The sequence below is a fragment of the Panthera leo genome, chromosome D3, assembly GCF_018350215.1.
Source record: "Panthera leo isolate Ple1 chromosome D3, P.leo_Ple1_pat1.1, whole genome shotgun sequence".
Classification (NCBI taxonomy): Eukaryota; Metazoa; Chordata; class Mammalia; order Carnivora; family Felidae; genus Panthera; species Panthera leo.
The window spans coordinates 28,292,611-28,308,299 of record NC_056690.1 but is presented as its reverse complement, the minus strand read 5'-3'; the positions used below and the strand labels follow the sequence as shown (position 1 = coordinate 28,308,299).

Sequence of the window (15,689 nt, the reverse complement as noted above, 5' to 3'; positions counted from 1 at the left end):
TGGACCTCAGGCTTCTTTCTTTCTTTCAGTCAGCCATGGTGATGTTTGACCTGGCGTGGATGATGTCAAAAGACTTGAACGACATGCTGTGGTATGTAGGCCCCAGTCAAGACCAGTGCTATGTGGGGCTTCCTTCTCCAAGTAACTCTGTCCTTCCACAGTGAGAACAGGGTCTGGAAGAAGACATCACCGTGTGGTCCCCACCAGGAACATTGGACACAACCCCTTTCTGGGAATAGGCATAGCCCTGGTTTTCTTCCTTTGAGGCTTTTGTCTGCATACAAACTCCTAGGGGAAATGTAGGGAGCATTGTTGGGTGCAGAGGGTCAGGGGGTGGGGCCTGAGTGCAGCTCTAACCTTCCCACCCTACCACTCAGCCTTGCTGCCTCGTAAATTCAGGTGACAGTAGGAGTGGGAGATTTGAATATGGCAGCCCTTGTCAGGCAGCTTTGCTTCCCTGGCGTGCTGTGAAATCTGGTACAGGAATAACCCTTAGCCCACCTCTGAGTTTGCTGCACTGGCTGCAAGCAGGAGCACCCAGCACATTGGGGTGCTGTACACAGGTTGGTTTAAAAACTAAACCCAGAGTCTGAGGAAAGAAAATACAGGTCCGGCCTGCTCCACCCCCTCGGTCCTCTGCTCTAGTTCTGGTTTTCTCCACTACAAGATGAGGAGGGGATATTCTTTCCAGGCCTGAGCCTGTGGTGGGGCTTGTAATGGTCTTTGCTGAATCAGGGTTTTACGACAGCCGGGGGCTGGGGCAGGACCAAAGCCCTGGTTACACCTAGGCCCCAGGGTGCTCTGTCATCACCCTGAGCAGATGCCTACCTGCCATCCTCAGGTTCAGCTCTCTTAGCCTCACCTGCACTCCCTGCTATGTGCTTGGGGGCACCCTTGACGGCCCACTCACAACAAGTACCTCCAGTTTAGCATTGATGTCAGAATATGCCCCCTTGAAATGCCTCCAGAAAACTCCAGATATAGCACAAGAACAAATGCAAAATAATCTGATACAAAATATATGCATGGGAAGGTTGGAAGGAGGAAAGGGTGGGCTTGGGAAGACGCCCCATGGTGGCATGTTTTGAAGAAGACCTTCTGAGAAGGGACTCACTGCACTAACAGATATGGTGGGGTGCTCGAATGTCCTGCCCCCACGTGAACCTTCCAGGGCCTCTCCATCTTACTGCTCCCAGCATCTTTGACTATTCTTGGCTCTGGTCCCAGAGGGGGTTATTGAAGGACGCTGCCTGGGGACTGACAGAGGGTAATACCTGAGGTCCTGGTTCCTTCTGCCATGGGCTGGCCATGGTCCTTGGGGAGGTCAGGCCAGCTTGGGCCTCCATCATCTCATCCACAAAAGATGAGCTCAGAGACAGGACCTTGGAAGGCTCTTAAGAGGCCTAAATTCTGTGACTCTATGTCCTGCCACTTCATACCAGGACAACAGACATGGACTTGATGAGGGTCTGTTGTGGTGTAAGCCATATTGCAGAGGGGCAGGTGACATGAGGGGCTTGGGGGTGGAGTGACACACCAGGACCCACCAGCAACTGAGCACCGAGTCTGCTGCAGCTCTGCTCCAGAAAGATGAGGGTGGAGAGTGTTGGGGTCAGCCAGCTCCCAGAGACCACGTCAGGCCTGCCATCCTTGCCCTGGGAGAGCTCCCTCCTGTGCACCAGAAGTTCCCACTGCTGTGCTGCTATGCTGGGAGCCCTGAGTTGGCTCCATAACCTTCTACCCTGCAGAGGAGAGACTGTCGGGTGGTGGGCCTGGCCAGGCCATGCTCCTGTGAGCTTTGTTGCACTCTTCTCTTCCAGGTGGGCCATCGTTGGACTAACGGACCAGTGGGTGCAAGACAAGATCACCCAGTAAGGATGCACTCAGGCTGTCAGAGGTTGGCCTGTGCTGTGGCCATGTGCATGGCCTGGCTGCAGCCCAGTTTTGCAGTGGGAAGATGGGTGGCAGAGCCCTGATGAGGAGGGGGCTGGCCTTAGGCCTGGATCCTTGTCACCGAGGAAGGGCTTAGAACTAGGCCTTGTATGGATGCTTCATCCACCCTCGGGGAGCCCAGCAGGTGGAGCCAGAGGTGAGAGGAGGGAGCTCAGTATCCTGGCTCTCCATGTGGTCCTTGCAAGGTAGACATGGGGGCTCTGGGAGGAGGAGGTGAGGACCCCAGGAGTCCTACCAGGGAGGGTGGATGTGATCTCAACGGCAAGGGGAAGGCTGGCAAGGACTGCCAGGAGGGCTGGCATGGAGCCGAATTCTCTTTTGCCCCTTGGTGAGCGGGCTTTAGTGCTCCTCATCACTCCTGATGGAGAGCTGAAGGGCTGCCCCAGAATAGAGATACCTGGGAAGCATGGGGTGCCAGCACCCCCTCTCATCCGCATTCTGGTGGCCATCAGGTGAGGACTCTAAGACAATTGACAGGGACCCCTACCCTAACCCTGTCCAAGGACACTCCTTGTGCAGTTTACAGAGGCCCCAGCACCCCCATTCCCTGCCTCTCCACCCCACTCTGCCCACCTGAGTCATATGGTGTAGCCTAGGGACCAGGAGGGTTCTGAGTCTCACAGGCGTGGATACCTTGCTGGGCCTTGTTCCCCCTTCTCTCTTAAAGATGGCATGCGTTGTGTGCAGTGCCAGGCACTGTCCCTGGCCTATGGCAGCCCCTCACATGAGGCTCCACTGTCACTGTCCTGCTCAGTGGCCATCTGTAGGTGGATCTGGACTGGGGTCTGCCCTCTCCTGCTGTGCTTGAGAGGATCCACACCCTTTGCTGTGGACTACTGTCACTATGTAGTCCGTCCACTTGACTGTGACTGCTGGACAGGGCTTTGGCCTCCTGCAGTGCCTGCCCTCAGGAGGCCTCAAATAAGTAAGGGCAGGACAGCTGCCACCCAGAGGAGAGTGCAAGGGGGCAGGGGCTGCGGCCAGAGCCCACCCCTCCCAGCTCTGTCTACTCACATGCCCCCTGGATCCTCGTCGTGGAGGAAGGGCTTAGAACCTAGCTGCCAAGGCCCTGGTGCCACAGCTGCATTTGGCTTTGCAGAGGTGGTGGACCTTCCTCATCCTGACAGGAACAGCCTATATGGTGGGCTAGCCCCTTAGCCTGTGAGGGGGGTTCCCCGAGGGAAGGAGGGAAGCCACGTGGCCTGGCTGCACGTGAGGGAGGAAGGCATCCACCCAGGCGGCTGGCAGTGCTTTCATTCCAGGATGAAGTACGTAATGGACGTTGGCATCCTGCAGCGCCATGTGTCTCGGCACAACCACCGGAATGAGGATGAGGAGAACTCCCTCTCTGTGGACTGTACACGGATCTCCTTCGAGTATGAGTATCCTTGTTGTTCAGGCCGGCCAAGCACAGGCAGCACCCCCCTGCCCTCAGTTTTGCTCAGCCACACACCACTTTATCACCTCTGCAAGCCCAGCCCACATCCCCCTGGGGGTGGTGTGGTTGTGGCTGTGGAGTCGCAGGCCTGGATTGTACTGCTGTGTCTACTGTGTACCTAGGCAGGCAGTGGATGAAACTAGAGGCTTTGAGAAAGGGGCCCTGGTGTGCTCTCCAGGCTCGGCAAAGCACCAGGTACTGGGGAGTGGACTCTGTCCTGGCTCTTCTGTATGGCTTTGGCTCCTAAATGCCAGTGCTGTGTTCAGAAGCATCATCTATTTATTTACGGCTCATTGTAGGCCTGGTGTGTTGCAGGGCCTATCTGTGCAGTGTGGGCAGTTTAATGATGAGCGCAGACTCTTGCCAAGCCCGTCAGGAAGCAGTAAGCCAGCATGTGATTACAGAGCACAAATGTTCCATAAGAAGGTGGGGCATTGATGGAGTAACCAGGGGGTTGTTGGGTGGCAATACTCAGGAAAGGCCCTTGGGGGGGGGGGGGGCACATCTCAGGCTGAGACTCAGACACACGGGGTGGGAGGGAGGACAGCCTGGGCCAAGACCGTGGCTGTGCAAAGGCCCTGAGGAAGGGACTGGAGAGATGAGTGGAGTCTGAAGGTCAGAGAGCCCAGGGCAGTGGGAGGTTGAGGAGGTTGTTGAGTTCAATTCTTTATGCTTAAAAGGTCCCTGGACTGCTGGTTGCAGGGATACAGACTGGCAGCCATAGGTATAAGGCAGGGCTGGGGCCTGCTTCTTCAGTGGTAGGTAGTGATGGTGGGAATGATGCTGTCCTATGCCTGCTGGGATGGATGGGGACCAATAAATGTGGATTTGGATAGGTGAGTAGAAGGTCATGTCTAGGAAGACGTGTTAAATGTGAGGCATCTGAGCTCCCAGGATTGGAGAGCCCACCAGGGCCTGACACAGGATGTCCAGGGATCAGGTCCCAGCCATCAGGCTGGGCAGCACTGAGGACAGAGCCCACCATGTGGTCAGAGCTAAGCCTCAAGGGCAGATGTGTTGGCAGAAATGGTGTCAGGGTACCAGCATGACACTGGGAGGCAGGCAGAACCAGCCTGACATCCTGCTTAGACCCTTGGGACCGGGAAGAAGGGGCACACAATGGGGTGGGGACAGGATCACCCTCACACACAGCCATGCTCACAGCCCCACTGGCAGTAAACAGTGTGTTTAAGAAGAGGGGGTTTTGTTCAGGGGGGTCCAGCAGAGAGGCGGGTGTGGGAGAGGGCCAAGCTAGGTGTAGCATGCAGGGAGCAGATGTGATGACAGCATGGACTGCCCTGTGTAGCCATGAGGACTGTCTCTGTCACCACAGTACCTAGACTCTCAGAACCCCTGCGCCTCAGTTTCCCCATCTGTCCAACAGTGATAATGGTGTGCAGACACCCCCTTATAAGCTCTCCATATGGGTCAAATGAAGCTAAGGAGGTGTAACTGGTTGTGCAGGCAGGCTCTCTGGGGATGGGTAGGGCCGTGCACTGCCCAAGCCACGGGTCACTGGCCAGCCACTGCCTCCTTGACTGGGCCCAGCCTCCGCCTGGCACTCTACCAGCACTGGTCCCTCCATGACAGCCTATGCAACACATGCTACACTGCAGCCAGGTTCAAGCTCTGGTCTGTGCATGGGCAGAAGCGTCTCCAGGAGTTCCTTGCAGACGTGGGGTGAGTGACCGCCTTGGCCCAGAGGCCCCCCACTCCTCCCACCAGGGGAAAGGTCCCTCCCCTTGGTTGTGACCAACATTCAGAGGCTGCCTGTTTCTACCTGAAGTGTCTCACTCGGAGACCCCAGAATATTGCCCAAAGGCCTACATATGAAGACCCCTCTCATGAGCACTGGGACTCCTTGTAGAGTGCTCTCAGTCCCACTGGTGCTTGGTGACCTCCATCTGAAGCCAGGTTACTCATGTGACTGGTGCTTGTCATCTTTCCAGCCTCCCCTTGAAACAGGTGAAGCAGAAGTTCCAGTCCATGGATGTCTCCTTGAAGGAGAATTTGCGGGAGATGATCGAAGAGTCTGCAAATAAATTTGGGTAAACACATGTTTTTCGGCGTTAAGCTTTGTTCAGGCTTCAGCTTTAACCTAAAATAATGCAAAAACAAGAATACACAAGCAAATATGACCTGTCTAATCTTTCCCAGAGTTTTGAGTTCTCTTTGGTTTAAAAGTAGGTCCAGGTCTAGAGAAGTCCGGGTCCTTACATCCTGGGGCTGAGGTGTAGACCTCTAGGTCAACCTGGTCTATCCCTGACTGGACACAGGAAATAGCTGTGGGAAGGGCCCCCTGAGGCCAGGTTCAGGCACGCTCTGCCTAGAGCGTCCTGTGGCTGCTTCTAGCATCCTGGGACATGGGAGGGGCTGCACACACATCTCTGCTCTTTCCCCCAACCAATAGGACAGCTTTGGACAAGGCACTCAGTGCCCCAGGTTACAGGGCTATTATGTCAGGTCTTCTCCCCCCCTCCATTCTTGGACCACAGTGGTCTTGCCTTGTGCATTAGCAGGTGCCAGGGAGAGACAGCCGTACATCTGCTGGCCTGGCCTGGCAGTGAGAGCTCACCCACAACTTGAGAGCACTCCCACATGCACACAGGGATATCAGCCATGTTGCTTGCTCCCATTGCAGGATGAAGGACATGCGCGTGCAGACTTTCAGCATTCACTTCGGGTTCAAGCATAAGTTCCTGGCCAGTGACGTGGTCTTTGCCACCATGTCACTGATGGAGAGTCCCGAGAAGGACGGCTCAGGGACAGATAACTTCATCCAGGCTTTGGACAGTCTCTCCAGGTAGTGGGCCACTATTCCTCATCCTAATACTCTTCAAGGAGGCAAGTCACAGGAACCCCAGGGGCATGGGGGTGACTGTGTCCTGCAGAAAGTAATCGCAGTCCACCAGGGGAGCATGTGACACATTTCCTGTCCATCTTCCTCTCAAACCCTTTCCTTCTCCTTTTTGATTTTTAATCGTTTTTTACCTCCTTGACCTCTTCAGTCATTATTTGTGGTGTTTATTCATTCTTGTGAGTTTTTTTCTAGTTTAATCTTCATTTATCAATTATTTGCCTCTTATTTCTAATTTTTTTATTTCATTTCCTGAGATGTCTCATTTTATATTTTGTTTTTAATGTGTCTGAGCTTGCTTTGAAATAGAACATCACAGTGTTGACCTTCTGGGGGCACATCTTTCTAGAGTACTTGCATTATCGATATAGGTATGCTATTCTCCCTATTCCCTTTTTTCTGATAGTAACTTTGAGAGGATTTGACCTTGCTCCTTGTCTATTTCTCATTTTTTGTGTGTAAATTTAGCTTCCCTGACTTTCAGAGGAGGCATGATTCAGACAGCTTTCTAACTTCAGAGAACTGCCACTTCTGTTGCTGTGCAGTGTTAAAAAATGTAGGGGTCTGCTTTCTGGGGTTTCCTGCCCTGTTCCCTGACATACTTTTTTTAAATAGCTTTACTGAGTTATAATTCGTACACCATATAATCCACCCATTTAATGTGTACAATTCAGTGGCTTTTAGTATATTTACAAGGTTGTGCAAATATCACCACTACCTAATTTTAGAACATATTCGTTGCATCAGAAAGAAGCCCCCCATTCCCCTTAACCATCACCTCCCAAATCTCCCATCTCTCTGAGCCCTAGGCAACCACTAATCTACTTTCTGTCTTCATAGATTTGCTATTTTGGACACTTCGTATAAACGGGATTGAACAATACATGTCCTTTTATAACTGACTCCTTTCACTTAGGCTAGTGTTCTCAAGGTTCATCCATGTTGCAACATGAAGAAATTTCCTTACTTTTTCTTGCAAATAAGACTCTATGGTATGGATATACCACATTTTATTCGTCCATTGATCAGTGATAGTTTCTACCTTTTGACTGTTATGAATAATGCTGCCATAAATACGCATATATAAGTTGTGTGGACGTGTTTTCATTGCTCTTGTGTATATGCCTGGGGATGGAATTTCTGGGTCGTATAGTAAGTCTGTTTTATCTTTTGAATAATGGGTAGACTGTTTTCCAAAGTGATTACATCATTTTACATTCCATCAGTAGTGTATGAGTTTGAATTTCTCCACACCCACGATAGCCATCCTAGTGTGAAGTGGCGTGAAGTGGGATCTCATTGTGGTTTTGATTTGCATTTCCCTCATGGCTAATGATGTTGAGCAGCTTTTCATGTGCTTATTGGCTATTTGTAGATCTCATTTGGAGAGCTGTCTATTCAAGTCCTTTGTCCATTTTTAAATTGTCTTTATTATGGAGCTGTAAGAATTGTTTCCTATATTCTAAATATAAATCCCTTACCAAATACATGATTTGCAAATATTTTCCCCCATCCTGTGGGTTATCTTTTCACTTTCTTGATACAGTTCTTTGAAGCACAAGGTTTTAATTTCAGTCATATCCAGGTTATCCTTTTTCTTTTGTTTCTTATGTTTTTGATATTATATCTAAGAAACCACTTCACAGTTTTATAGTTTTTGCCTTTACATTAGGTGTATGATTCATTTGAGGTTAATTTTTGTGTCTGGTGCAAGGAACAGGTTCAACTTAATCCTTTTGTATGTGTACATCCAAATTGTTCTAATACCATTTGTTGAAAAGACTTCTTTCCCCCCACTGAATCATTTTGGCACCCATGTTGAATATCAGTGAACTGTAAATATGAGAATTTATTTCTAGACTCTCAGTTCTGTCCCATCAATTGGTGTATCTGTCCTTGTGGCAATACCACACGGTTTTGATTACTGTAGCTTTATAGCTAGTTTTGGTTATTCTGTGTTCCTTGAAGTTCCATATGAGTTTTAGGATCAGCTTGTCAGATACTGCAAAGAAGTCATATTGCTTTGAACCTATAGATAAATTTGGGGAGTATTGTTGTCTCAACAATAGGAAGTCTTCCAGTCCATGAACATGGGATGTTTTCCCATTAACTCAGATCCTCTTTAATTTTTTTCAAGAACGTTTTGTATTTTTCAGAGAATAAATTCTTTTTGTACTTCTTTTGTTAAATTTATTCTTTTTTTTAAATGTTTATTTATTTTGAGAGCACATTCACAAGCAGGGGAGGGACAAGAGAGAGGGAGAGAGAGAATCCCAAGCAGGCTCCACACCATCAGCACAGAGCCTAACTTGGGGCTCGATCTCACGAACCTTGAGATCATCACCTGAGCTGAGATCAAGAGTTGGATGCTTAACCAACTGAGCCACCCAGGTTGCCCCTGTTAAATTTATTCCTAAATATTTTATTCTTGGGACGCCTGGGTGGCTCAGTCGGTTAAGCGTCCGACTTCGGCTCAGGTCACGATCTCGCGGTCCGTGAGTTCGAGCCCCGCGTCGGGCTCTGTGCTGACAGCTCAGAGCCTGGAGCCTATTTCAGATTCTGTGTCTCCCTCTCTCTCTGACCCTCCCCCGTTCATGCTCTGTCTCTCTCTGTCTCAAAAATAAATAAACGTTAAAAAAAAAAATTAAAAAAAATATATATATATATTTTATTCTTTTTGACACTATGGTAAATGCACTTGTTTTCTTAATTTTATTTTTGTTTACTGATTGCTATTGCATAGAAATAGAGTTGCTTTTTGTATATTTATCTTGTGTCTTGCAACAGTATTGAACTTATTTATTAGCTCTAATAGTTTTTTTGTTTGTTTGTTTTTAGTTGTAATAGGTTTTAGTTATTCCTTAGGATTTCCTATATACAAGATTATGTTATCTGCAAATAGAGATGGTTTTACTTTTTCCTTTCCAACTGCTAGAACCTCCACTACAATCCCAGGTACATTTTTATCTGTACCTTCTTTTTCCTTTTTCATATTGTCTCTGTCTTACTCAATTTTGATTCCATCTTGGCAGTTTCTCCTCAGTGAGGGACTCAGAGTGGAAAGGAGCTCTGGCTGGTCAGAGCTAGACTGCTACGGCCCCCTAGTCTTTACCATGTCCCCTTGCACTTTATCACAGCTCCTGCACTCACCTGCTATTGGACAGGGTAAAACTCTCACTTTGAACCACTGTGCCCCAGTTGCCTGGTGTTTTTAAACATTCTTAGCTCTTGCTGCTTCTCTGCTTCCTCCCGCACTAACTCCCAAAGATACACCGGTCTTATGGCCAGTTGGTGGTCTATTCCCCCTGCTTATGTTTTGGGGTCTACAGTGTTCCCTTATTCTCTTGTCGTGAGAGTCCTAGATTTTTGGTTTTACAATGTGGTTGCTCTATTTTTATCTAGAAATATAAGGAAATCCCAAAAACTATAGTATCAACTGTTGATGCCCTCATCCCAGAGTTGATGGAGCAGTTTTAGACATTGTTTACTGACTTCCTGCTATGACAGAATATTTATTCCTCTTTTGTGCTCCTTTCCCTTCCTGTGCCACTGTTTTTAGCTCCTTTGTAACTGTAACATACTTACATCTTGTTCTATCACCATTGTCTCTTTTCTCCTACTTTGTAAGAAAAAGATATTAGCATTCTTACTTTTCTCTTCCCTATACCTTCTACTTTGTGAAATCTATGCTTTTATATTTTTAGGGTTAATAACACTTGGTTAGAGAATAGAATGCAAGTCATCTCATCCTTGACTATAGATTTGATTCTAAAAGATGAAAATCAATGTTCCAGAATCACTCGTGTGCAGTGATTATGTTACTTTCTGATGCTGCTCTTTGTTTTTCCTGGAACTCTTAATTGCCTTCTTTATAATATCCAGTTTTTTCCCAAGCTCTACTTCCAGGAGCTATTCCTTGAGTCCTTTTTGTCTAGGAGAGCCTGGGGTTCTGCCTTCTGACACCAGCCTGGACCTGCAGCTCTCTAGGCCTGCTGTTCGCTGCCACCACTGATGTTTGGCACTGACTGTGCCAATCCCAGGCACTGACTGTGCCCTGGGTTGGAGCCAGTGTTTCTTAGGGTCCTTGTCTTTGGTTTTTTCAGCCTTTCATTTTTTTAGAGCATACTTCTCTTTCTTTAAAGAAAGAGCACATAATGAGGTAAATGTTCCGAGTTCTTACACATCTGACAATATCTTTATTCTACCCTCACCTGGTCCCTGGTATAGCTTGTATACAATTCAAGGTTGAAGGTAATTTCCTGTTAAATGTGGATTTTATTGCTCCCCTGTCTTCTAGCAGCCAGTGGTGCTAATTGAAGTCTGAGCTATCTTAGTTCTTGTTTCTTTATCAATGCCTCATACCCCACCTAAAAAAGCTTGCAGGACTTTTTCTTTTATTTTCAGTGTTTTGTCATTTCATAGTGATGTGTCTTGGGTAGATCTTGCCTCATGGATTGTACTGGGTTCTCAGGCGAGCCCTTTTGATCCAAAGCCCCAGATTTTTCAGCTTGGGAATGCTTTTGTACTATTTATTACTCCTCTCAAACATACATATGTGTTTTTTTTATTCTTTTTTTCCTGGAATAATGCTCTGTCTGATTTTTGCCTTATGTTTTCCATGTTTGTCTTATTCTTGGTGTTAAGGAAGCTTCTTGACTTTATCCTCTAGCCTTTGAGTGAATTTTTTATTTTTTTGCAATCACTTTACTTTCCACAAACACTTTGAGTTTCTGATTGTTCCTTTTTCATGGCATCCTGTTACTGGTTTACAAATACCTTAGTTGCCCAAATTCCTTTGAAGATTTTAATTAGAATTCATTTCAAGTTTTCTTTTGTTCTCCAAATTATCTCTGTTTCATCTAGGGTCACTTTTTCTGGGCATAGGCATTTCTCAAATACCTGGTGGTCCTCATGATCAAGAGGGGGAGCTGTGGAAACCTGGTGAGGCACTGGGTCTTTGGGTATAACATACAGGCTAGAAGGCATTGCTTCATCTTGGCAGGTCGAGAGCCAATATGACACTTTGAGACCTTTAACTTCTTGGTGCACTTCTCCACAGAGTTCATTTTAATGTATTTAGAGGAGAACCCTCCTTTCGTGGGGGGAAGGGTAATAATCCATCCGTCAGGTGAGGTGTCCCTGATTCTCCTCTTGGACCTTGCCCTGGCCCCTCTGTCAGAGCCCTCTGGACACCTTCCAGGTCCTGCTGGACAGTGTCTTCCCTCTGTTGGCTTTCAGTTTCCTGTCTTCTGATGCCCCTCCCACATCTCATGTTTGTCACTGGGTTTATGTATGTTTTATTCCTTCCTTTCATATGAAAGGGAACTCAGGAGGGAAAGAAAGAAACTCTCATCCCCATATACCCTCCCAGGAGCCAAGTGCTCTGTTTGTGACTCTATGCTGAAGCTGTGTGTCTGCCGTGTTACAGGAGTAACCTGGACAAACTCTACCATGGCCTGGAACTCGCCAAGAAGCAGCTGCGAGCCACGCAGCAGACCATCGCCAGCTGCCTCTGCACCAACCTTGTCATCTCCCAGGGGCCCTTCCTCTACTGCTCCCTCATGGAGGTCAGGCTTCCTGTGGACAGCTGAGCACCAGGCCACGCCTGCCAGCAGCCCCGTCTGACTGTCTCTGTGTCCTTCCCCTGCAGGGCACTCCGGACATTGTGCTATTTTCCAAGCCAGCATCCCTGAGCCTGCTCAGCAGACACCTGCTGAAGTCCTTTGTGTGTTCGGTGAGGAACTGGGTGGGTGGGTGCCAGAAGGTAGATGCCCAGAGCAGAGCTTGGACTAGGCGTTAGAGGCTGGCCTTGAGGTACTGGTGGCCGTGCACCAGCTGTGGGGTCTGGGGAAAACACTCACTTTTTCTGAGCTGTGTTTTCCTCAGCTGACCCTTCGGAATCTTCCAGTTCCTAGAAGCTCTGATTTTGTTACTTGGCCATCCTGGTCTCTTGGACAAGTAGGAAGGGACCTCATGGAGAATGTGAGGCTATGGCTTATGTTCAACTGTGGCAGATCAGGGAGAGATGAAGTTGGTTGTAGCACAGACTTGCTTCCTAGCAAAACTCTGTTTTCTGGGCTGGCTTTCCCTTTTCCATGTGTGGTTCCATCTTTTGTATGGCCTAACAGCCTTCTTTGCCTTGGCCTGGGACACCCACCCCTACCCAGCTAACATCAGGCTAACACACCCCCTGGGTATGATCACAAAAGGGATGATCCCACACATGTCAACAATCAAAGTCTTACTCTGCTTCCTGGATGACAGTTTACACTGGGGGCTACTCTTAACAAAATGTTTAATAGGATGTTGACATTATCTCATACCACTGAACTGACCTATAAAATGATTATCTGAGTATTATGTGAGGACAGTCAAATAATGACAAAAGTTGGACTAGGGACAAAACATGAGCTCTAAAGTTGTCTAAGCTTCTTTTATTATTTTTTTAGTGTTTATTTATTTTTGAGAGAGAGAAACAGAGTGTGAGTGGGGGCAGGGCAGAGAGAGAGAGGGAGACACAGAATCTGAAGCAGTCTCCAGGCTCTGAGCTGTCCGTACAGAGCCTGACATGGGGCTCAAACTTACGTACCACGAGATCATGACCTGAGCCTAAGTTGGACGCTTAACCAACTGAGCCACCCTGACGCCCCTGTCTAGGCTTCTTTTAAATCTCAGCCTCCTTGTTTACCAGTTGTGTGATGTGAGGTCAATTATTTGATCTCTGGCCTCGTTTCCTCATCTGTAAAATGGATGAATGAATATCCACTTCACAGGACCCATCATTTATCAAATATTCCTTAAGCAGTCACCACCAGCCAGGCTCTGATATCATAGAGTGACCAATGACCCTTGGATACCCTTCAGTCCTGGACAAATCAGGATAGTTGGTCACCTCTGTCATAGGGTATGGGTGCAATGGGTACAGCAGTGAAGGAAACACTTGAGTCTCCATGTTGAAGGCGGATGCATGCTGGCAAGGGGACAGATGACGAAAGATTATGTGTGGTGTCAGATGGTGGCACGCCATGGAGAAGCTGAAGCAGGCTAACGGAGGGGGGTTGGTTGGGGGGGGGGTCCTCCTGGAGAAGGTGACAACTGCTTCAGGACCTAAAGGAGGTGAGGGAGGGAACAACCAAGGGACACTGGCACAGAAGGAGGCTAGGAATAGGGTGTCACAGCGTGGGGGGGCAGCTGCATGGGGACTTGAGCATCTGTGGTGAGAGAAAGCTCCTGGAGGTTTTTGGAGGGTGGGTGGCTGGCCCTGTTAGAGCTTCTAGGCATGGAGTGGTGCGCTTGCCCTATGGGGCTGTGACTAAGGGTGCAATTTACCTCCACAGACAAAGAACCGGCGCTGCAAGCTGCTGCCTTTGGTGATGGCCGCACCCCTGAGTGTGGAGCAGGGCACTGTGACTGTGGTGGGCATCCCCCCAGAGACCGACAGCTCAGACAGGAAGAAGTGAGCTGGGTTCTGCATCTCCTGGGAGTTGGGATCTCAAGGGGTGTCATTGGCCCATGGGTTCTGCTGAGTTGGGTGATCTTTGCCCTCAATGCCACACCAAGGATAGCCTTTTCCACCATGTGGCGGGACTGTGAGGGTTTAAATATGTGGGCTGCAGGTTAGCCACTGAGCCTCTGCCTTACCCCTTGACTGGACTTTTGAATTCTTTTAGTTTGTTCAAGGCCTCCCAGACAAGAGTGGCTGGCTCTTCCAGGATCCAGAATGGGCTCCACACCTACAGTGAGGTGTGATAAGGTATCCTGGCTCTGTGTGGCCTTGGGCAGGAGCCCCAGCCCTTCCTGGGCCAGAACCCTCTTCCGAGGTACAAATGGTTTATACTGAAAATCTGAGGGGTTTCAGGTCAGCCACCCCAGAAATTAGGCTTCACCTGTAAGGATCCTTGAGACCAACTCTGTACAATGCCTTCAAAACCTTCATGAGTGATCACCATCTTGTTTGGGCCTCACACTAACCTTTGAGGAGATCCAGGCAGTGTCTCCCATCCCTTCCCCCACCCCAGTGAGTCAGAGTCACTATTCACTAAATCCCCACTTCAGGCATTTGCCAAACATTTAAAAGTTTAGTTGTAAGAGCTGAAATACCAAAGATCATTCACTAGAGTGTGTGCAGGGGCGTGCACACCCAGGCTGCCTACCTGCCAGCACAGAGTTGCCATTCCAAAGTTGAGCTCACTTGCACCCCCATGGTTTGGGCAGCAGGTGGAGAATCCAGCACACCACCACCCCCCCCCATCACCCCCCCTACCGCCCGAATGCCAGCAGAAGCCTGCAGAACTGCTGTAGTCACCCAGACTGTGGGGTGGTGGCTCCCTGTCCTCCTTCAACCTTTATTTAGCGTCTAGGAAATGTTTTGGACTTTCGTCAGTGGTGTACTTCTGCATTTTGTTTTCTTACCGAGTATCAGCCCTTTATGCACGTTTTTTCAAAAGTGACTTAAAGCAGTAGGAAACCTGTTAAATGAAGGTGACAGTTTATCTGTCATCTTCTATTGGATATTCAGGCTGTTTTTAACTTTTTGTTATTATGGACATTGTACCAGTGGGTTTGTGAATGCATAGGTTCATCTTCTTGTGCTTTTGAGAAGCTTCTCCCACCGTCTTCTAAACGTCTTCCCTGCATCTGTTGGGCTGGGTTCTCATTCTCCTCCTGCATCAAGGTCAGGTTTTCTCCTGCCCACTCCATCCAGACATTGTATTGGCCAACAGGCAGGGCCTTGAGGGGCTCCCCAGTTCTCCCTGCTGCCCCCTTCATGCTCTGCATAGCCAGAGAGCCCTGTGACTAATCCCAGGGGCTATGTGTGACCATCCTTTGCCTCTCTGGCAGAGTCTCAGTGCTCCCCAACACATCCCAAGAGGTGACCTTGGTCAGATACTGAGTGACAGCTGGCAGCAAGACACCTAGCCCCCAAGTGGGGCAGCTTGGGGACTAAGGACCACTAGTGTCTTGTGCTCCTCAGTTTTCCCAGTTAGCTCTTATTGGCCTCTGCTGTGGAAGACGTTGGTCTTGGATCTGGATCAATCCTAGCTCTGGTTTGTGAGCTTTGACCTCCTTTTGTGTCTGCAAAGGCCATTTAGGTAGCAAGTTGGGAGAGACAATGGACTTTTTTAAGACAAATGCTTCCATGTTGCTGGGCTGCTTTCCAAAGCTATGCCATGGGTCTTGGATTCAGTCATACGGGGTGGAGCTGGCCAGGGGCTCCTGGGCTGTGTTCTCAAGACAGCCAGCAAGCCCTTCCCCCACAGGCCACCACAGCTGCCTGCGTCCTCACTCCAGCTATCAATCTGTTGCTGTATGTGACTGTGGTTAGTGGTTCACTCTGGCTGGTATGCAGTCTTGAGTGAGAGTTGCCACAGAGGTTTGAAGCACTCGCCCCTCCTCTTCCTGTTCTCCTTGACTGTGACCAGCCCAAGAGTCCCTTCCCCG

The 15,689-nt window shown here is 48.8% G+C and overlaps 1 protein-coding gene across 4 annotated transcripts in view; it reads left to right on the top strand.

The window, feature by feature from the left end:
- CDC45 (cell division cycle 45) overlaps positions 1 to 15,689 on the top strand; it is a 33,602-nt gene that overhangs the window by 13,530 nt on the left and 4,383 nt on the right. For 3 of the 4 annotated variants that reach the window (XR_006195119.1, XM_042909965.1, XM_042909966.1), the window contains exons 9-17: positions 30 to 91; positions 1,821 to 1,871; positions 3,216 to 3,335; positions 4,940 to 5,071; positions 5,341 to 5,439; positions 6,033 to 6,194; positions 11,677 to 11,815; positions 11,899 to 11,982; positions 13,586 to 13,704. Coding sequence is in view for 3 of the 4 variants with exons in the window: in XM_042909965.1 (XP_042765899.1) it covers positions 30 to 91; positions 1,821 to 1,871; positions 3,216 to 3,335; positions 4,940 to 5,071; positions 5,341 to 5,439; positions 6,033 to 6,194; positions 11,677 to 11,815; positions 11,899 to 11,982; positions 13,586 to 13,704 (968 nt within the window). In the remaining variant the exon portion in view is untranslated. The remainder of the gene's footprint in view (positions 1 to 29; positions 92 to 1,820; positions 1,872 to 3,215; positions 3,336 to 4,939; positions 5,072 to 5,340; positions 5,440 to 6,032; positions 6,195 to 11,676; positions 11,816 to 11,898; positions 11,983 to 13,585; positions 13,705 to 15,689) is intronic. The other variant, XM_042909967.1, reaches the window with a different exon arrangement.